The 21492-nt window shown below is 40.9% G+C and overlaps 1 protein-coding gene across 4 annotated transcripts in view; it reads left to right on the forward strand.

Annotated features, from left to right (window-relative positions):
* Positions 1-345: 345 nt before the first annotated feature.
* Positions 346-21492, forward strand: part of kat6b (K(lysine) acetyltransferase 6B) — a 28458-nt gene continuing 7311 nt past the window's right edge. The window contains exons 1-12 of one of the 4 annotated variants that reach the window (XM_049563779.1): positions 346-623; positions 2743-3589; positions 8270-8378; positions 10640-10755; positions 10974-11055; positions 11555-11684; positions 13088-14049; positions 15176-15297; positions 17235-17347; positions 17469-17610; positions 17748-17909; positions 20356-20449. In XM_049563779.1, the coding sequence (XP_049419736.1) occupies positions 2972-3589; positions 8270-8378; positions 10640-10755; positions 10974-11055; positions 11555-11684; positions 13088-14049; positions 15176-15297; positions 17235-17347; positions 17469-17610; positions 17748-17909; positions 20356-20449 (2650 nt within the window). In that variant the 5' untranslated portion in view covers positions 346-623; positions 2743-2971. Of the gene's footprint in view, positions 624-1827; positions 1995-2018; positions 2307-2742; positions 3590-8269; positions 8379-10639; positions 10756-10973; positions 11056-11554; positions 11685-13087; positions 14050-15175; positions 15298-17234; positions 17348-17468; positions 17611-17747; positions 17910-20355; positions 20450-21492 lie in introns of those variants that run through there. The other 3 variants (XM_049563782.1, XM_049563780.1, XM_049563781.1) reach the window with 3 other exon arrangements.

Genomic DNA, 21492 nt, shown 5'->3' on the forward strand with positions numbered 1-21492 from the left:
TTATTGCTAACAACTATTGCTCTTCCTTGGGCGAGTTAATTAGCAGATTATGGTGTTAGTGTATGATATCCTATACTGCCCTGGGTGGTGCTGGACAGTGCGAGGAGTGGTTCTTTTTCAAATAAAATATGTGTTTATGTCAGATTTACATTTGATATCACTCACTGCACATCAATGGAAGTTAAAAATGCCCATGGGGGATAAATGTTAATATGACATAAAAGTGAAGCTAATCCAACCCCCCTAAAATGTGAGGTGTTAAAAAATGTCCCACTTGGCTCGATCAGTGGATGTGTTGATGGAGGGGGGAAAAAAGTGAAATTGACAATATCATTGTAGGAGCGCACTAAAGGGGCGACGGTCCGCTCACTACACTGAAGTAGGGATGTCTACAGTGGAAGAAGAAGAAGGGGGAGGGTACCACTTTGTCACAGGCTGCTATGTAGATTAACCTTTCAATTAGTTGTTATCAGGTCCTCTCCATGTCTCGGCGCAAGCTTTTCAGCCTTCGTTTCAAGAGATCAAATCCCACGAAATCGCTCGGATATGTCGCCGCACATGTATCCTTCGACGTTTCCCCGATAATGAAGAGGAGTATCCGAGGGGGGGAAAAACTTGAAGAGGTAAACTACCAGCAAATATTTACGCTACACTGTGCCCTCGTTTTTTTTTAAATATCTCTTCTTTCATACTACTTATATGTTCATCCTTGCATGAAACTTGGAATTTGTTGTGTCTTCTCGCCCACGGCGGCGACACATTACATAGGTAGGTCGCTTTTTTGCGTAACATCTAACACAAAAAAACGATGTGGAAAAATCCCGAGGAGGCTGTGTGTATCATTTCCTAATAAAATATGGAAAACGAGAGCGGAGCTGAAGCTGAGAAATGGGAGCTAAAGAAACTAGCGATACATAATTGAGAAGCAGTGATGAAGGAGCTACTCTCCCGGCAGTCGTGTTAACTTGTATTCCCCCCTGAACGTCTTTTTTCCCCCCTCCAGGGCTCACTATTTTCCCTCATTGGAGATATTTGATAGTTAATGGTGATAAAGAGGTCATGCCATCATTGCACAGCGCAACACAGGACGTTTATAACACCGCCTGGCGAAGACGTTGGAAGCGAAGCTACTTTTTTGTAGCTTAACGGAAGGTTTATTTATCGCCGCCAATTGAACGTCACACAGTTTAAACGTTAAATATCAGGAGAATTACGGCTCCTCTCGGGGAAATAATGAAAAGGGGAGGAAGATAAAGAGGAAGGGGGAAGGAAAAGGCGATAGCTTAGACACATTTAGCCTGCAGGAGTCTTGAATATGCTACCTGGAAGCTGATTTTTATTGAAAATATTAAACGTGTGCCACTTTAAATCAGCGCCGCAGCTTTATGCAAACAAATGATAGATTTAACAAACAGCCAATTAAAGTCTAAAATGTTCCAAATCACTTTCAAGTGTAACCAACTGTTTCAAGGAGGAATCTAAGTAAAGGTGGGCCGGCGTTAAACGCTTTGCAAATGAGGTTAAATATTTATCCCGTTTAATCGTTACTCGAGCAGTTCACGCCCGTTATAGCGTATTTATGACTTAGTAATGTCCCGTCGCCGCGGTTGGAGCTGTAAGTTCCGACATTATGAGCGCTGGAGGTAAATGATATCAATTCATCACTGAAGGCACCTTAAGAGGCGGGTCAATTGAGTGAAGTGACAGATCATACAGCCAGTGCCGTGCCTCTTAGAGTGAGCTCATACATAAAGATTGACATGTGCTTTATCAAACCAGAAATCGGATCTTGTCTTTACAGCCAATATTGAAGTTGCTAGGGAGGGCACATTAGTGTAGGTAAGGTTTAATGAGACTCCATTGGATTGTAATCAGCGTCATGTCGGATTCATGTAAACTACAACATTGTAACAAAATGGCGACTGTTTAGGTGACATCAGTAATGCTGGCAACACTGTCATTTATCAGCTCAACTCAGCGGAACACAACTCTAGGTTTGTCACGTAGTTATTACCGGTTCCCTCCGTCGTTAAACGGCTCGCGCAGTTGTTTGCGGACGTGCCTCGAGCGTCGTAACGGCAGCTGTCAGGAAGTGAACATTGATTATACATCTGTCATGAGAGGCTCGCGCTGATCGGTTCGTCGCTGCGGACGTCGAGCTGTCAAAAGTCGCGTGCGGACAAGTAACGGTTAAACTTTACGTCTGATACCATCTTCCTTGTTTTGTGTGTTGTTTTTTTTAAAGCAGTTTGTGTGTGAAATGTTACGGTGACATTTTGGGAAAACTGCGTGCTGCAGAAATAAAGGTGAACTTGTTTTTTTTTTTTTTTTTTTTTTTTTAATGGCGAAGGGAATTTGAAAATATGTACGTGTCAAACAGACTGTTTGTACTTTCCCAGAAGTCAGTAGAAGTTTCTAGCAACCTGTCATACTGTTAAAACTTATTACTTTCACGAAAATAGTCTCTTTTGAAATGGACATCTGGTTTGGTGTGTGGATTATGGTGTCAGACTGTGGATTAAGTCACTCGAATTTCTTTAGCAACCATGACAGCTCCTTCATCTGTTTTTATCCATCTGTTTCTCATGTTTTAACACATTTTTGACGTCCTGCATTCCTCTGCTTTCGCCTTTATGTCCAATATGTTGTAAAATAGCTTGTGAATGTGACTATAAGGAAATAATTAAAGGGGAGGCTGTATTTTACACATGTATTTGACCATATTTTGTTTCCTTCTTTTAGAATTGAGCTGGGATTAAATAAATAAACCTCCAGGTCAGCTACCATTGTGGAATTTACTTGTGCCAACTTTTCCTCAACTTCTACGTCACACACACCCAGGATTGAGATGTGGATGCAGGCGTGGAACATAACTTTTTGACCTTGTTAAGGATGTGGATGTACCCAGTGTTCAGCAGCAGAAAGGGGGAATCTTTATGGATCACATTTTTGTGAGTCTAATTGTTCAATCATGGTAAAACTTGCAAACCCTCTGTACACGGAGTGGATTCTCGAAGCAATACAGAAAATCAAAAGGCAAAAGCAGAGGCCCTCGGAGGAGAGGATCTGTCATGCGGTGGCCACATCGCATGGACTGGACAAGAAGACCGTCCTTGAGCAGTTGGAATTAAGTGTTCATGATGGCTCTATTCTCAAGGTTACAAATAAGGGGAGCGCCTCCTACAAGGACCCAGGGAATCCCGGGAGGGTTGGATCAATCCCGCCTGCAAACGTGTCTGTGCCATCAAAGGAATCTATATGGAATTCAAGCGATCTGCGCCATATTGATTGGAATAAAATACTTAAGAGGGCCATCGAGGGCCTGGATGATACCCATGGCTCCTCGCTAAAGAACATCGAGAGGTACCTAAGGAACCAGGACGACCTCTCAAACATTGTCGATAACCCTGCTTTCCGGCAGAGGTTACGACTGGCGGCCAAGCGGTCAGTCAACAACGGCAGGTTGCTAAAGAATGGCCCGCGGTATAAGCTCAGCCATGGCAGTGCGGAGGGAAGGGGCTCCAGGTGTCCAAGTGCTTCCCCCTTGGTCCTGTCATCAGTGACACTCCTCCCTCACGAGCGAGACCAGGTACACACACCTTGGCCTCTGCATTCTCACCCTGCATGTCACCCTGGACTTGGGTCTGTCATAGCCACAAGGCCACAACATGTCTGCCTAAATATTCTTGTTAGTAATGCGTTATTGATTTCAACCCTCTTACCCAGCCCTCACATGTAGGGAAGCTTTGTTTCGCGAGAACTTAAGACTTGTTTTGGAGGGTAAACGCTGGCATTTCCATGATGTCATTACCAAGGAGGAAGTTTGAAAGTTTGGGCCACCACTGAGCAGCATTTGCTTAATAGGAATTTTATGATTGTGGTTTTAATCTTTGCAACCCCAGCTTGGCAGGTCAGAAACAACGCCATCTAGAGCGTGTCCCTTTGGGGCTGTGTTGCTGTTGGTCTTCATAATATGAGAGCTTGGATAATCAGAAAGTCATGCTGACAGTGTGTGGTAGGCAGTCTTCTGTAGGCTTCCCACAGGTTATGTAACTCTAGCCTAATGACCTTAAGGGATGTGGCTGGCTGTCTTGTGAGTAGCAAAGCATTAGAGAACAGATTTGGGGTATTTCTTTTCGGTTATTTACAAGGGCACAAGCCGAAACTAGCCGTCACAAATAGCGCTGAGAAATGGCAGCTGAAGTATGTGTGGTAGGACAGAATATTCTCAGGCTGCATGCAGCTGGTGTGACCTTTGTGCTAACAGAGATGCCCCAGAGAGGAAATAAAACCATATAAACAAACTTCCAGGTCGCATTGTTTCTGCTGCTTTTGGCACCTCAGGGCTGGTTTATAGTTTGCAGAGATTGTGTCTCTATTACTGGCACTTAGCTATAACACACACTGCAGACAAAAGTCTATAAAATTACAGCACTTTTGTACTCGCTTTGCAATTTTAAGACACTGTCGAGCACAGGAAAAGTGTTTCATGGAAAATAGTTTTCATTGCGTGGCCCTAAAGTGCAGTGTACAGTCATTTTGATAGTTTGTCGTGAGGGTTTTTTTTGCAGATGGTGTGTCAAGATGAAGTGCGGTCTAATAGCTTATGCACAAGTTATGCAGCTGAAGCGGCTAGCAGCATCAGGCTATAGAGATGTCACCCTGCTCCTCACCAGTTTCACAGTGAATAATCAGGAAGCGACACCTTGATACTGCAGCCACAACTGTGACTGTGTCTGTGGTCAGGCCAAAAGTGAAACTGAGAACTGTTTAGAGACACAGTGTCCTGCGATGGTTCTCATAACTGAGGAGGGCCTGCTGTTTTCCATTTAGAACATTTCAACCTATTGCTCCCAGCCTGATGACATCACCTAGCCCAGTCCAGGTTTACCGTTCACTTCAAAGGATGAGACATCTCTGCCTGTTCAGTTGTTGAAGTGTGTGTGTGTGTGTGTGTGTGTGTGTGTTGAGAATAAGAGATACTTTGAGGTAAAAAAGAGCAGTCTTGGTTTAGAGTTTATTAGATTCTGAAGAGACTCTGGCAGGAACAAAGGCAAGGAATGAGTTTTTTTTTCCTTGCTGCGTTATGCAACCACTTGAGCTCTCTCTCTCTCTCTCTACCAGCAGTTTTCTAATAGGACCCCACCCCCTCACTCAGGACAGCCTGCTCTTTTGAAGCAGCATAATTTCCTGTAATGTACTTAATTTAGAATCCCCAAGTAAATCATCAGCATCTCTTCAGCTGTGTTTGTTTCTCTATTTTTCGCATTTTTTTGTGCTATGCAGATTGCAAATTGCTATTGGTTTTAATCACCAGGCCTGAGAATATTCCTGATGGAAATTAATTCTCCAGTTCCTGGATTAGACTTCATAGCTCAGTCAGCGGAGACTGTGTTATGAAGTGAAGTCTTATTAAAAAAAAAAAAAAAAAGCTTGCCTATCAGCTCTGAGCATTTCATCAGCAGTATGCACAGGCTGCATATTAGCACTGATGTCTTATTAATTTCAATCTCTTTACATTAATGTTCTTGCTTGTATCTATAATTCTCTTGTATAAATCATATCTATGATGTTTGTTAGCCCCAAATCTGAGTTTGAAGGCTCTCAAGAAAATTGTTTATTCATTGATTTTATGATTATATTACATGATAAAAAAATCAAACACACTTTTTGTACATAAACAAAAAGTTATAGCCACAATACTGAGGCCTTGTTTGGCTGCATCCTTAAGCAATGATAGCATAGAACAGCTTGTGATCAAGGGCAAAATAATAATGTTTCTCCATGTATCCCTGCTCTGGGCATATGTGATTTGATAAGCGCTAAATGGACAGACTTTGTGGAGTCCAGTAAACAAAAGTAGGGCTGCAACTACTTAGCAATTGTTTTCATGATTGATTGATCTTTACAATTCGTTTAGTCCATGTGATGTCTGAATATAGTAAAAACATTCTTCAAACTGAGTGTGTTGTCCGACCAACAGATTAAAAATCAGTTTATTACAATATAAACACAAAAATCAGCACATTTGAGAAGCTGAAAGCAGAGTATGTTTAGCATTTTAGCTTGATACGTGACCTAAACCATTTATAAGTTTATTAGCAATAGTTATGTCCATTTGAATTATGAAGAATACTTTCATTTAGGGATGTTACTTAGGACTAGTTTCCCAGATGTTTAAAGTGAAGTTGAAGCTTAGACTAGTCGAGTCGTCTAAAAGTAGGAATACCCTCATTAAACAGTCAAAATTAATGTAAAGCACTTTAATGTTAAACATTGTCCACAAAATATACCGTGTACTTTAAGAGTCGTCTGAAATCTTAAAACACATTTTTCAGTAACAAAATCATATATTAAATGCAGCTGACTTTGCATCATGTCTTTTGAACATAGCACATATCCTACAAAACATGACAACAACTCACCAAATAAAAGTTAACAATAGATTAACAACAATATTCTTTAGGAAAATATATATTTAGGCATTTTCATTGGGGGATTGCAGTTCCATAAAGTAATAATAGTTTTAATAATAGATTTAACCGACTAGCATCCCTGGTGTCAACTACCAAGGGTAGCAACCAACGTTGGAAATTAACTTTTGTGTCCACCTGCCACTGTGGCTGGTGGATTCCAAAATCTACCAGCGATTACCAATGGCTGGTGAGTGAAGCAGATCTAGCAGCGACTTGCATATTTCACCAGCCTTTGACTGGTGGCTGGTGCTAATTTACATGTAGCAACGTTTAATCGACTAGTTGACAAATCACCCACACACCTGCTCACCACCAGGCCTGTTCAGCAACATTGTTTGCCTGCCAGACCTGCCCAACTTCAATCTAAGCAATCATTACATTATTTGTCTTCTGTTAAACGAAACAATACCACAATCACCGATTACCTCTGAGCCACAGAGTTGCACTCTACAGGTGCAGCCTCATCACACAGTAGCATTTCACTGTTTTTACGTCCATAATCACAGCTGTGTGAGCAGCTTCTAATGCCAGTGCCCGCTTTCAAATATTGACCTGGCAGGTTGGAAAATAGAGTAATCATTGATGTGGCAGTAAACTGCTTCCCCTCTCCGTAACAACTAATTGATACAACAGCCAGGAACAATGACCAAATCCCTGCTGTGTCCTTGCTGCATTTCCCCCTGGGGTTTGTTTGGATGCTGTGGCAGGTTGAAAAGGATGCTCCTGTCTTGTGTTTGTTGACTAATGTAAAAGGGAAAAAAAGTATCGTAATTTAGCTGTGGGTCAGAAGGAGGTCGGGACCGATAGTGATTTGGAGGTTGCAGATTTTGTTGAGGTCAGGATGCTGATCTGCGTCATAGAAACCAGGAACTAATTATGGGCATCCCCAGAGTGCCCTTCAAAGCTCCAGTCAATTGACGAGGACTTAGTGTGTAAACTGATGATGAGGTGGGTTATTTATGGTCACACCCTGTGAGTGTTATTTTCCGTTAAGAACTTCCTCTCAAGCAAGGAAGGAGGCAGCAGTGTGTTTGATGCTCCTCTAGAGACTTGTGTATGTGATCTCATATTTAAAGGGACACCTTGTGAGAGCCATGTTGTGTCAGCGTGGGTCGTGATTTCAGCCAGAGATTGGTCTGATTCTGACTGGCTGTTCTACGAGGAGATGACACTAAGTCTTTCCCAGTTTCCTCTGTGTGAAGCGAGCCTCTCTTCATTGCGAGTGATCAATGGGGAAATCCTCTTAAACCTTGAGCTCATATTTTACTTCTTCTGAACTTAACCGTAAGCCCTTAAATGAGTGTTTGTTCTGAGACTTGCAACATTTACAGTGGATCATGGCAGCAACAATGGGAGCATGTTTTATTATTGAGGTAATTTGATTACATGCTGGTTAATCCTTTCAGACTGGAGTGCAAGCTTTAAGAATTGGATTAAGCCCTTAAACTATGATTACTAAGATCACTTACCCATTCAGATGTAATGGATAAAGGAGGTGGATCTCAATATCTCTGAGGATGAGACTCATTTATTATTCATTCCTGGTCTGTGAGAACTCCTTTTTTTTTCATTCTCTGAGCTTATGCTTGTAGTTCATATTTCCGTGGCCATTTCATTAAATCACATGCTGGCGTTATCATCCTGCATTAGCCAGCAATAAGTCCACAGTGATCTCAGAAATCCCGACATGATAAAACATCCGAAAACAAACAGGCTTTTTCAGCCACTTCATACACAGCCTGTGCCCGTTTCTGTTTTTTAAACAGTTTGTCTCTGTTTGTGTTCCCACCCAGCTCCGGGTCGACCCCATCCCAATATGCAGTTTCTGTCTTGGAACGAAAGAGTCAAATCGGGACAAGCGGCCAGAAGAGCTGCTGTCCTGTGCAGACTGTGGGAGCAGTGGTAAGTCGCCTTGGATGTTCTTACAAGCATACAACATACTGTAGTCTGGACAGAGCTGGTAGTATGTCAGCAAAGGCTCATGTGCAACAGTGTCCATGCATGTTGGGAATAGAGGTGGCCGATATAGTTAGAGTCATTAAAGGCAGTTATTCAGTATATATCACAATAGGGAACATATGTAAAATCCCATGTAAAATATTATAATAGTGTGTTAAAGGAGCTGTATGTGACATTGGGAGCATATCTATCATTCACAGTCTGGGGTGGAATTGACTGCACTTAGTTCTCAACATAGAGGTGACAGCTAACAGTGCTAACCCCATTAACAGAGCTAACAACAGCAACAGTGCCGGCGGGGCTAACTAATTGTCACATACAGCTCCTTTAAGTGCAGGGTTACTGTGTTACTTTGTTCTGCATTAAATCAGACAAAGCTCTTAAAACGTATAAAGCGAAATCTTGCTAGTTTTTAACTTAAATTTGCTTGAAATAATTTGGACCACAATATTTCTACAGCATGTAAAGACATAAACTTATATCATTGTAATTTTGTGACAGTAATATTAAATTAATACCCTTTCTTATTAAGAAATGGTAACTTAAAAATAGCAGCAAGTAGAGGTGGGTGATCTAGATTACATCTTCTATTCCATCTCTTATGGTAATTTAATATCACAATAGAGTTATATGCAATTATTGTATTGCTATGGAGTTATAGTATGATGTGTAGGGCTGTTTTTCTGTACCCAATACCTTAAAGGTATCGACTGAAATAAACCAAGCAGTATCAAAACTTCTCCAGTCAAGCTATACCTGCATTCGATTTAGAAAAAAATATATATATATTGTTATGGTTTTGCTTGCATCCACTCACCGCAGTTGTGAATAGATTTAATGTGACGTGATTGGCCCACTACCACATCAACTACAACCTATATGGTCTTTGGTGTGGTTAAGTTAAGCTCAGTGTGCTGACATGCCACCAAAACATTCAAAAGTATGGCTGTACTACACACCTGTGGCATCTTGTGGTTTTTTTACATAAGTAAATGCTTCCATTTATTGAATAAGGTAGAAAATAAATGTCTCAAATTAAATACTACATTGATATTGGTATCGCTTTAAGGGTACTGGTATTTTTTTTAAATACCCAGCTCTAATGATATTTTGCATTTTTTGGACATTTATTTGTCCAAATGTTTATAAAACCAAGTGAAATTGTCTGTTTTATCTGTCCATAATCACACTGATGCAAAAATCTTCCAAATCCAATTTTTCCACGAAGCACTCCTGCTGATAGATTTTCAAAATTGCCTGCAATAACATTATACAACCAGATTTATCAAAGCTATCTCTCTTGTATTATCTGACAATATACAGCTTATTAGAGTGTCACCCGACGCTGGTAGCAGCAGCAGTTCTCAGCATCGGTTAGGCAGATGTCACATTCTTGCTCCACATTTTTCACTTCCCTTTAAGGGATTTATTGGAAGAACAATGTTCAAATTGAGTGGCTGAAGGGATACAAATTGCTTGCAACCCTCAGCGGGCTCAAGAAGGGCAGATGCTCTATAAGTGGCCATTAGAATCTGAAATCGCCCAAGTCATTTTCGCTCAATTCAGATTCTTCTTATAGAGTGTGCTAGGCACAGCGGATCAAAGATCAACCCTTTTCCCGCTGCAGATTGGTGGCATTTCCTTTACTGTTCTTTTGTTCCAGACAAAACTGCTAACCCCCCATAAAATTACCTCTGCCAAGGAGTCATTTATGTTTGAACAATTATTTTAAATGCCGTAAGGAATTGTTCTCCTGGTGACATTTTTATAGCTCAAATTTGACTAAGTAGTGTCGAGGTGGTTTTCATTAACCGCTCGTAGTGTACACAAATTGTGCTCTCACTGTAAAACAGCTGTTTTACAACCATGAGAGGGAGCCGGGTGAGGGTGAAGGCAAGCTTTTACATGACTTTCATGGATCGGCTTCCATTAGAATGAGTGCTGCTACTGTTTCTGCCTCATTAAGATCAAATTATCTGTAATTAGCGGCTCAGATGTTTGATCATACTGTTTTTAGACACAACTTGTGGCGAGGGGAAAATAAGTGTTGCGGACACACAGGCCCCGGCATTGTTTTTGATGATGTAATGTGTTAATATTTAACCTTACAGTGTGAATAAATGGAAAGCCTTGTCTCTAGCTGTGTGTGTCAACGCTGGTGAAAAATGTGTCAGGCTAATATGTATTTTCGATTGCTCCTGAAGGGCATCCATCATGTCTGAAGTTTTCCCCCGAATTAACCTCAAATGTGAAGAGATTACGATGGCAGTGTATTGAATGCAAAACCTGCAGCTCCTGTCGAATACAGGGGAAAAATGCTGTAAGTATAATGTTGCATACATTTTAACACACACCATTATCTGTGTCGTTGGCTTGGAGGTAGATCCCATTTTGTGCATCCCTGAGGATTTGTTGGTTTCCCTCAGATTTGAAAAGCCCCTCTTGTGCTTATTTTTCCAAAAGACTTTAAATGACGGGGGGGTGTTAACATGTATGCAACAGGGACATCCCTTACACATGCCTGCTGTTCCCTTTCAGGATGAGATGCTATTCTGCGATTCATGTGATCGGGGCTTTCACATGGAATGCTGCGACCCGCCGCTTTCAAGAATGCCAAAAGGTGAGGTGTTTACACTGTCTGGCTTCTCTGTTTCCCTCTCTGCTGTCAATTCAAAGCCTTTTCTTCACAGACGGCCGTTTGGGGCTGTCACTCAGCACACAGAGAGGCAGCGATGGCTTATTAGAAGCTTTGCATGCATATCAAATTATTCCAGCATCCCCGGGGAGATTCGCTATCTCTGGATTACAGTACTGACCCTACAGCGAGGCTTGTAATGATGGCGCACGTACTGTAGTAGGACATTTGGCAGGCAATTCATACAAGTCACATAGCTTTGCTCAACAAGCTGACACGAAGTCTATTTCACTGGACAGAGAATTGACCCAATGTTTTTCTTATGGATTTTCGCTTTGTGCTGAGTAATTGATTGTCATTGTGAGCTGGCGGGATTCTCGCCAGCTCTCGGTATTAAAGGAAATGTTTCAAATGAATGTACTGTATGTCCTCTGAATTGATGAACCCACTCAAACGGTACTCTCTGTGTTTGGACACCCTCCAGGTACCTGGATCTGCCAAGTGTGCAGGCCGAAGGAGAATGGGAAGAAACTGCTGCACAAGAAAGCCGATCAGATCAAACGTCGATATGCAAAGCCAATCGGAAGGCCCAGAAATAAGCTCAAACAAAGAATGTAAGTGTGCAATAATCTGAATATTAGCAGTTTCAATTTGTTAAAGGTGTATTGGTAATAATAACGTTGTATTCTCAGTTAATTGTTAAAATCTGGCAACACTGCTGAAAAACATTGCTGAGTGCTGCGCAATTACTTTGGTGAGCCCAATGTTATCATGCCAGTCAAAGATTATGGTTAAAACTACTAAAATATGTTGTAATAAACTAGAATTATCCTTTACAGAGACTAAGAACACACCAACCAAACAATAAGTAATAAAAACAACAGTGAAATCTTTTCAAAATCATTTAGTGTTTATTTACTGAGGCGCAATTAAACTTCACAGTTTTTTGGATTCAAACTGTGTCAGTTTCTTCCAAGAAACACTTACTACTCATGCAGAAATTAAGAGTTAAAGAAACAACAATTTATAGTACATTACATTGTTTGATTTTTAATATAGTTGATGCATGAATGTGTAAGCAGTGTAGCTGTTTGAGGCGAAGTTAAACAACTTAATATTTTTGTTGGTAGGTTTATCTATAGCATTGCATCATATTTTAGTAGTTGGTATCATGCTTTGCCTGTAAAGTCCTAAGCTGTGAAGTAACTCTACAAGTCAGAAATATGCAATGGAGTAAGAAGAACTAGTTGAGTAGAAGGATAAAGCAGCATAAAATGGTAATACAGGTACCTACAATTTGAGCTTAAAGGGACAGTTCACCCCAAAATTAAAAATACATATTTTATCTCTTACCTGTAGTGCTATTTAACGATCTAGATTGTTTTGGTGTGAGTTGCAGAGTGTTGGAATATCAGCTGTAGAGATGTCTGCCTTCTCTTAAATGTAATGGAACTAGATGGCACTCCGCTGGTGGGGCACAAATTGCCAAATAAAGCACATTTTAAAAACTCAACAGCAAAGTGTCTTTCCAGAAATCATGACCCAGTTACTCAAGATAATCCACAGACCTTGTTGTCAGCAGTTTAATGTAGGAACAATTTTCTTTCTAGCAAACTACACCCACCAACCATATCACCACGCAGAAGGAGGTGTGCATCTACTGCTAGCTCACCTAGCACCACTGAGCTAGCTAACCTTACAGCTCAGCCGAGGAGGACGCCATTAATGTTTACAACTTGCACTGTCATGAGCATGAGCCTCCTGTCCATGAGTAGATGCACGCTTCCTTCTGTGCAACTATTCAGTCGGCAGGTGTAGTTTGGTAGAAAGAAAACTCACTCTCGGCAGCTCGCACCAAAACAATCTAAACTGATAAATAGTGCTACTGGTAAGAGGAAGAATATGTATTTTTGATTTTCAGGTGAACTGTGCCTGTAAGTACAGTATTTGTATAAAAGTTACACTCCACATCTGGCGGTGAGATCTGACCTTCCACACCAATTTCTTGTCTTCACAGGTCTGTAACCAGTGGTGACGGCTCCATGGTAGCACTGGGAGGAAGGGGGTCACCTGGTAGGGGTCAAAAGATTACCGTCTGTTCCACACCTTCATCTGGTCATGCTGCATCTGTGAAGGACGCCAGAGACAGATTGGCTGTTGCAGACCCCTGTTGTGCGGTCGACGCCACCCAATTCACCACTTCCACCCCCACCACCACTCCCCCCCTCACGCCCACCTCCACCCCAGCTACACTCACCGTTAACAAGAAAACCAAAGGGCTTATCGATGGGCTTTCCAAATTCTTTACCCCCTCCCCTGTGGGCCGTCGCTCGCGAGCTGTAGCCGTAGAGTCGCCCGGCAGACAGTTAAGCTCTAGAGACAAGGGTCCGCCCAAACTGTCCAAGCCACCAGAGCCGTTTGCCTTTGCTGCTGACGCCACTCAAAAGATAACCCCCTCGTCCTCTGCTCTTCCTCCCGCTCCCACGTTGCCGGGACTTAGCCCGCCCTCGCAGGTTTCCAGCAGCTCCACCTCTGCTAACTCGCCACAGAGCTCCTCCAGCCAGTCTAGTGTTCCTTCCCTGAGCAGTCTCTGCAATAGCAGCCAACTTAAGGGACTATTTGACGGACTCTCTCACATTTATACTACTCAGGGACAGTCGCGGAAAAAGAGACTACCTTGCTACGCGCCGCCTAAGCGCATGCACCATAAGCAGGATTCACCCCATGCGTCCAAAACGGGGCCCCAGCGCCTTGGAAAGAACGAGTTTAATAAAAATAGGTTACGCTCCACATCTGCTGGGCCGGGCCGACCCAGAGGACACCCATTTAAGATGGTCAGTCATTTCAAACGTAACCCTTTCCTTAAAAAGCACAGGACACTAGGCAGGCTGAGGTATAAAGTGAGCCCTCAGAAGGGAGCCCCCTCGCCAGGAAAGGGAGACATGACAGATGGAAGAATTAAGCCTGAGAATAATCATGGTAAGCAAGGCTCGAAACTCCAGCCAAGACCTGCGTCTCCACACCTTTAAGCTTCTTCTTTATTTTTTTAAAGCTTGACACTCGCAGTTATTTTTTTTTTTTTTTTTTTTCCAGACTAGAGCTAATCTTTTTTCTTTGAAAAGACACCCTCAACATTCTAACAGACTACTAATCTTCTGCCTAATTTGAATTCTTTTAGTTTCTTAACCCAGTTTCGTTGCGTTTTTTGACTTGGCTGCGGAGTTGACGTGGCTTCCATCCTCTCGCCCGTTGGCTTTTTGTCATAGTGCATGGCCCACTAACTCCCTCATGTTGCTCTTTGCTCTGTCCTTGACCCCTCTGCAGTAGTGCGCACGTTGTGATCACTACCTAGTAGAGGCTGTAGTCACATCAGCGCTCTTCCTCATCCCACCCTCACTCTTGAAATCACTGTCTCCACTCAACCTCACTTCCAGCGGTCATTAGACATATACAACCCAGTGATTCACCCACCCAAGTTGACTCAGAGCTGACATGATGATTATAGCCAGAAGTGCAGTAACCCTTACATTTCACTGTCTTCAGGGGTGAAGTCACAGTTTAAAGAAATAACACGCAGCAAAAACAAATGGATATATCTCTCAAGCAGCTTTAAACAATATACTGCACAAACACTACTTAGCCCAGCAGCACATTTCCATAAATATGTTAATGACACATCACGTCCACTTATAATGGGTTTTTGTTTTGGTGGTTATGTCATGGTGTTGATGTCTTTCATAAAATTACTGCCTGCTTTCCAACATCAGTTTCTTTTCATGTCGACACTCGCTCCCTTCACTGCATCTGCTTCTTCATTCATGGGAAACTGTCTTGGTGGATGACTAAGCACATGAAAGCGGTTACGCAATTAGAGTGATTTAGTTTCACTTCATTACATTAGGGATTTTCATATAAACATGCAAAGATGATACATTATGAAATTCCTCAGAGACACGGCCTCAAACAGGCTCAGCAGCAGCACTCACAGTATAAGCACATTTGCATAGAATGCATTTATGAGATTATTCAGCCACGGTTGCTTCAAACAGGCCGGTGCTGATGTGCTATCTGATGTGTTGATGTTGTGTTATTGTGCCTGTAACAGGCCACAACGGGGAGCTGCGTGTGAAGCAGGAGGCCCAGGCAGACTTTGCGGCCATGTCCAGAGACCACGTGACAGAGGAGGACATTGAGACGTTCACTCATGTCCAGGAACTCGCCGTGCAGGTGAGAAAACCAGGCAAAGGGCTGAACGTCTTACACATCAGCAGGAATTTAAGGGTTAACTGAGCAGTTTACAACTTAATTTTATTGATTATTTAAAATTAAACAGCGGGGTTGACACGGGCAACATGTGCAGGAACATGGTCTTTCAATAACATATCTATATCTTACATCTTATAGACACATTTATGTAGTCAAATATTTGCAGTATTTTACATATTCAAGTCATATTCTTAAAGTTTACTGAAGATAAAGTGTATTTTATCAACAATTTCCTACTTTTGAGAAAAGCTGACAGAAGATTGTGTCAGACTTCTTTATATGGTCATCTGCTCCAAGCATGCAACTCCAAGTGTTTACATGACATACCCTGCTACAGGTAGCTACATGCTAATGTCAAGGAAACATGTAATCTTGGTTGCCAGTGTTTTTGGATCTGATTCCTGCTGGAACAAGCTTTAATTAGTGATTTGTCTTGGTAGAAAGTGCCGCTATTCGCAGATACAGTCATTCCTAAGATGCAATGACGATACCCGATACCCCGGTTTAAAAACACAGGTGCTAAAATAGAGCGTTTCGGACGGGTGTTCCAGTACAGACAGTATGAGGAAAATGAAGTGTTTTTTGAACATTAAAGCATGTAAACGTGTTCTAGTAGAACCCAAAATACTTATTAATAATTTGAAAGAGATATTTATGCTGAACCACACAGTTATACAGGTATAATGTAACAAAAGAGCAGTCAGCTTCTTTTCCAAATGTTTTCATTTTCTCTTGCCAGAATCACAAGCCCAAGAAATATGGAAATAGCAGCCTCATGTTTATTTATTTAGGTTTTTTATTAATCACACTACCACCAGAATTGGTTTGGTACTTGAGAACCTTTTTGTGTAAAATTTTACAAAATATCATCATGTTCTTCCAGTTTGTAGTCCTAGTGTGGCTCCCCAAAATATCATACAGTCATCTTCAGTTATTTCCTTTGCAGATTCTCTCTCCTGTTCATTAGTTTTGTGGGTAACTGGACAGTTTGATGTGTTAAGGGTAGGAGTGGGTAACAAAGGTTCCTCAGCCGGCATTATCTTGATTTACTGTAAATCAAGATAATGCCGGCTGAGGCACCCTTAAAGGTATATGCATGAGTTGTCGGTTACTGTTTGTAAACACAGCATCCAAATTTGGCCCCTCCTCTCTCCACTGCTAGCACGTACACTGTAAGCTTTAGCTGTGTGTTTAGCTTTAGCAAGCTAGCTAAGCTAACTGCCAACACCTTCATGTCCAAAAGAAAACAGGCCAACTCTGCATTGCTCTACATCCCCATCCTGTCCTTCAGTGCTCGCCAGGGAAAGTGAAAGGGAACCCCAGATTTACTCTCGTTTTGGGACGAGCTTTGGATTTTTCCTTGCAATATTTGCGTTTTTTGTCACTGTGTTCACAATTTTTGTTGCTTCCTCTTGGATGTGTACTGCACATGGTCTGGCACCTGGTCGCTTGCGTTTTATAAGGTCCTTACATCACCTGTACACTGTTTTTAGCTGGGGGCTATACGCCCATAAACATCTTGAATACATTAAATAAGAAGAAAAAAGGGAAAATGATTGAGAGAGAACTTCTGCATGAGTCGCAGTTTTTATGTAAAATCTTGCATAGTTTACATTACTCATGTCCATCCTATGTGTTTTTTAATGTATCCCTATTCTAAAAGCCAGTTGATCTGAAGCTAAAGCAGTTGAAAAATTAGCATTTAAGATCTTACCAGGGACATATTTTGGTCAGACTGAATTTATCTTCCATTTAAACACGAGCACTGTGAGCCACAATCTTGATTTGAGAATTTTGTCACAATATCATTTTTATGGACTGGTTATTAGAGACACTGTGAGATTGAATTATCTGGGTCACCACATTTATCCATTTGCTTTTATTCCCTCTTTTCACAGAGAACTGGATCTCTGATGAACACAGACTCCGTGCGATGCCCTGCCCTCATTGAATTCGGAAAGTATGAGATTCAAACCTGGTACTCGTCGCCTTACCCTCCTGAATATTCAAGGTAATGTTGCTTTTACGTGACGAATAATGCCAGTGTCTTTGTTACTTGAGTTGCATTTCATTTCGGTGTCCTTTAAAAAAAAAACCTCTCATGCTGCAGCTCTTTCTTTTGTCTTTGTCAGATTACAAAAGCTTTATCTGTGCGAGTTCTGTCTGAAGTACATGAGGAGCAAAAACATTCTCCAGAGACACACAAAGAAGTGTGGCTGGTTCCACCCACCAGCCAATGAAATCTACAGAAAGGACGACCTTTCTGTATTTGAGGTCAGCTTCCCTTTACAGCAATAAAGCAATAACTGTATGCTGCATGAGATTTCCACTGAATGGGTTCTGGGAGGAGGAGGGAAAAAAATGGGAACTGTTTGAACAGTGTCCTCTTGGTCTTTTTATTCCGTGTTTAGGTTGATGGAAATGTCAGCAAACTATTCTGCCAAAACCTCTGCCTGTTAGCCAAGCTTTTCCTGGATCACAAGACCTTGTATTATGATGTGGAGCCTTTCCTCTTCTACATACTTACAAAGAATGATGAGAAAGGCTGTCATCTTGTGGGCTATTTCTCCAAGGTAAGAATTACAGACTGATTATATGGGAAATGAAGGAACACCGCACATCATTTCTGAATGGTGATACTGATACAGTGAGACCTCGCTGTAATTTGTCCACTTTTGTAACGTGGATTGAATTTATTCGTGGTGGTGGTTAAATGATGAGTCAGTTAATTGATTATCCAAGCAGAAATGCCAAACATTAGTCAGTTACAGCTTCAGAACTGTGAGAGTTTTCTGTTTTTGTTTAACATTGTTGTAAATTGATAACAATTATGTAGGAAAAAAGTAGATTTTGAGGCAAACTGTGATGCACATTTTTCACTATTATCTAGAGCTGCAACAGTTAATCAATTTGTGGTCAGCTATTTAATTAATCACCAACTGATTTGATAATCAACTAATCAGTTTTAATAATGGTTACTTTAATCCTCTATGAGAGTAAAGTGAATATCCTTGGGTTGTGGACAAAACAAGACATTTAAGGACATCATCTTGGGCTTTGGGAAACACTAACTGTCATTTTTGACCATTTTCTGACATTTTATATGCCAAACAACTAATCGATTAATAGAGAACATAATCGACAGATTAATTAACAATAAAAATGAACATTAATTGCACCCTTGCAATTATTTAGGGCTGTGTATTGGTTAGAATCTGGCGAGACGATATGTATCATAATACAGGGGTTATGACTCGGTATATTGCATTTTCTTTTTTTTAAACCTAATTTTTGGAAAACTGTCAGTGCTAGCATTGTACCCTTATGACTCTCAAGGTGTCTACAGGTCCTTTAAAAGTCCTAAAATGTCTTATTTTCAGTGTTACAACAATAAAGCCTTGAAAGTCATTAAATAGTCTTAAATTTGAATTTGTGAGGTCTTAACTACTACAAACATTTTATCTAATTCAATTTGTACATCTTTTATTGTCTTTTTGTGAAAATGAGTGAAGCCTTTCTACGTAAAAGTCCACATTTCTAATGTTACACATCTTTAAAAAACTATACTAGTCATTTTACTTTATACTTGCACTTACCTGTTTGCAAAATGTAGATAAACTTAACTTACTCTAATAACCATATTCCTATGTAACACCTGCCTCTGCACAAGACATATAAATCACATACCTGCAATGCTTACCTGCGATGCGGAAAATAATTAAGACATAATTACCGGTAATCGAAAACTCTGTCCTAAATTTGGTTAAAGGGTGTTTTGAACTTAACTATCTGATTCCTGTAGACACCCTGGACTCTGCCTGTTTCATAGGCTTGTGTTCCTTGTGTTTACACTAGCAATATATTGTTACATTGGAGGGGAAGAGTCAAATGGCTGAAGTTAGATTACAACACTTCTCGCTGTCAAGGGTTTAAACCATAGACTGTATAAAATGATGGACGTAGCCACTGTGGCATTACACCCATTGGTTTGTGGACTCCTGTTTTGAAGTCTCAAGTTTGGCATTTTTGCAGTGGCCATCTTGGATTTTTTGTAGACAAAATTTGACCATATTTGGACAAGAGGGTGATGCTAACCCTTACACTAGCTGCTAGCTTGGTTAGCACTGTGCATTTACAGTCTGTGGTTAACAGTGACAATGCTACTGCTAATATTTGCTAGCAAAAACAGGCTTAAAACCATTTTGAAAAAAATGCACTTACCAAAAATGAAACATCTGACTCCTTCAAGGGTTTTTAAGTACAACCAAATGCTGAACAAGACTTTTTAGACAACCAAATAACATTACAGTTAACTTTCATCACACTGAAATAGCAATAGCTATGGCTACACCCACACTCAACAGCCTGCCCTTCATTATGCATAACTTCACACCTTAATAACATTTAAATGGGTGAGTAACATGAAAAATCACCCCCCGTTCAGTTGTCATAAATGGGAAAATCAGGTTGTAAACATGTTTATTTCTGCTGTAAAGTTGGGCATTTTAAATGGGTGTCTATGGGGATTGAGTCAGCCTCAAGTGGCCATTATAGGAACTGCAGTTTTTGGCACTCCAGCATTGGCTTCATTTTCAGCCCCAACAGCTGCCGCTTGGTTGAGACACAACAAAAATGAACCACTGCCACGAATCTTTGCATGTTAACTATTAATTAAAAATCAATACAGTGTTTTTGAGAATATAGTACCACCAATTATATCACAATAATCAAATGTGTGCATATTGTCTTACACTCCTGCTATTATCTGACATTTTCTGAATCAAACAAGTAACCAAATAATCAAAAAAAATAATTGACAGATGAACAAGCAAAAACACAATTATCATTCGTGTAGCTACAGTTCAGAACAGAGTGATACTTTTTAGTGAAAGCTCATCACCCTGTGTGTGTGGTGTGCACGTGAGTGTGCACAGCTTTAGACAAGGACAATGGCAGGTGCAGTAAATTGCCAGCTTCAGCAGAGCTCTGACATACTTGATCTGTTTCTCCTTCCCTCAGGAAAAGCTTTGCCAGCAGAAGTACAATGTCTCCTGCATAATGATCATGCCTCAGTACCAAAGGCAAGGATTTGGAAGGTTCCTTATTGATTTCAGTAAGTTCCTTAATGCTTTTTTAGACCACTGCACTGAGGTTTGTTTTTTTTTTCACTGGTCTTTACAAACAATTTCAGATTAAGGGGTGAATTTGTAGCTTGTGGCAAGGTGCTGTTATTTGGTTAAGGCTTTGAAGTAGCCTAATCAAGAGCCTTCATGTACAGTGTTTAGGCAATCACAGAAGATTAGGAGTGAGAAATATTACATTCTGGCTGCATACGTTATTCGACAGCCAATAGTACTTCACCTAAACATTGCCTGCAGAGCGTTTCCGTAGAAAAATACCCCTGATTCTCTGTGCTTGACTCGTGATGAGGTGTAGATACTGCTTTTATGTTTTAGCCCCTTAAATGCAGCACATACAATATTTAAAGCCTTGCGGTCCACTTTTGAAAACAGTTGCTGCCTTGAGTGGATTTCTGTGTTTAGGCAGGCAGTTTTTTTTGTCATTATAGGCGTTTTATTGTTTTTGAAGAGTTGTCTCTTTGCCGAGTTTGTGTGTGATGAAGAGAAGGAAAAAAGGGAGCGAGTGTGGGGAGGGCGGGCGCTGGTAATGGAGCATTTGATTTCCTGTTCACTTTGGGAGCCATTGAGACACAGAGATGCAAGAGGATCTGTGATATTGAGAGTGTGCTGATAACAAAGACAGGGATTAAGGGAGATTGAACACAGCTGAGTTCTGAGCTCTTTGAAGGCTTTATTGGAAAATGTAGCTTTGGAGCTGGAAGTTGTTTAGATTAAGATTTTCTGTTATATTGGATTGTATTAGAGGAACACTTTGTCTCAGGTAGCTGTGAGAGCGGAGCATTAGCGGGCGCCTGTGTGAAAAATGTTCCCTTTCAAATCATAATTCAAAGGGCTCAGAGCAGCTCTTTTGTTTTGCTATATTAATGATGATATACTTGTAAAGTGACACAGAATGAAATATGACTTTTTTTCAATTAATTTATTTGAATATTCATCGCTAAGTGTTTGTTATCACAGGCTCCTCTTCTTAGCTTTAGTAATGAATATTGTCATGATTACTGGAATATTATGTGTT

Source organism: Epinephelus fuscoguttatus, linkage group LG20, assembly GCF_011397635.1.
Source record: "Epinephelus fuscoguttatus linkage group LG20, E.fuscoguttatus.final_Chr_v1".
In the NCBI taxonomy this organism is placed as follows: Eukaryota; Metazoa; Chordata; class Actinopteri; order Perciformes; family Serranidae; genus Epinephelus; species Epinephelus fuscoguttatus.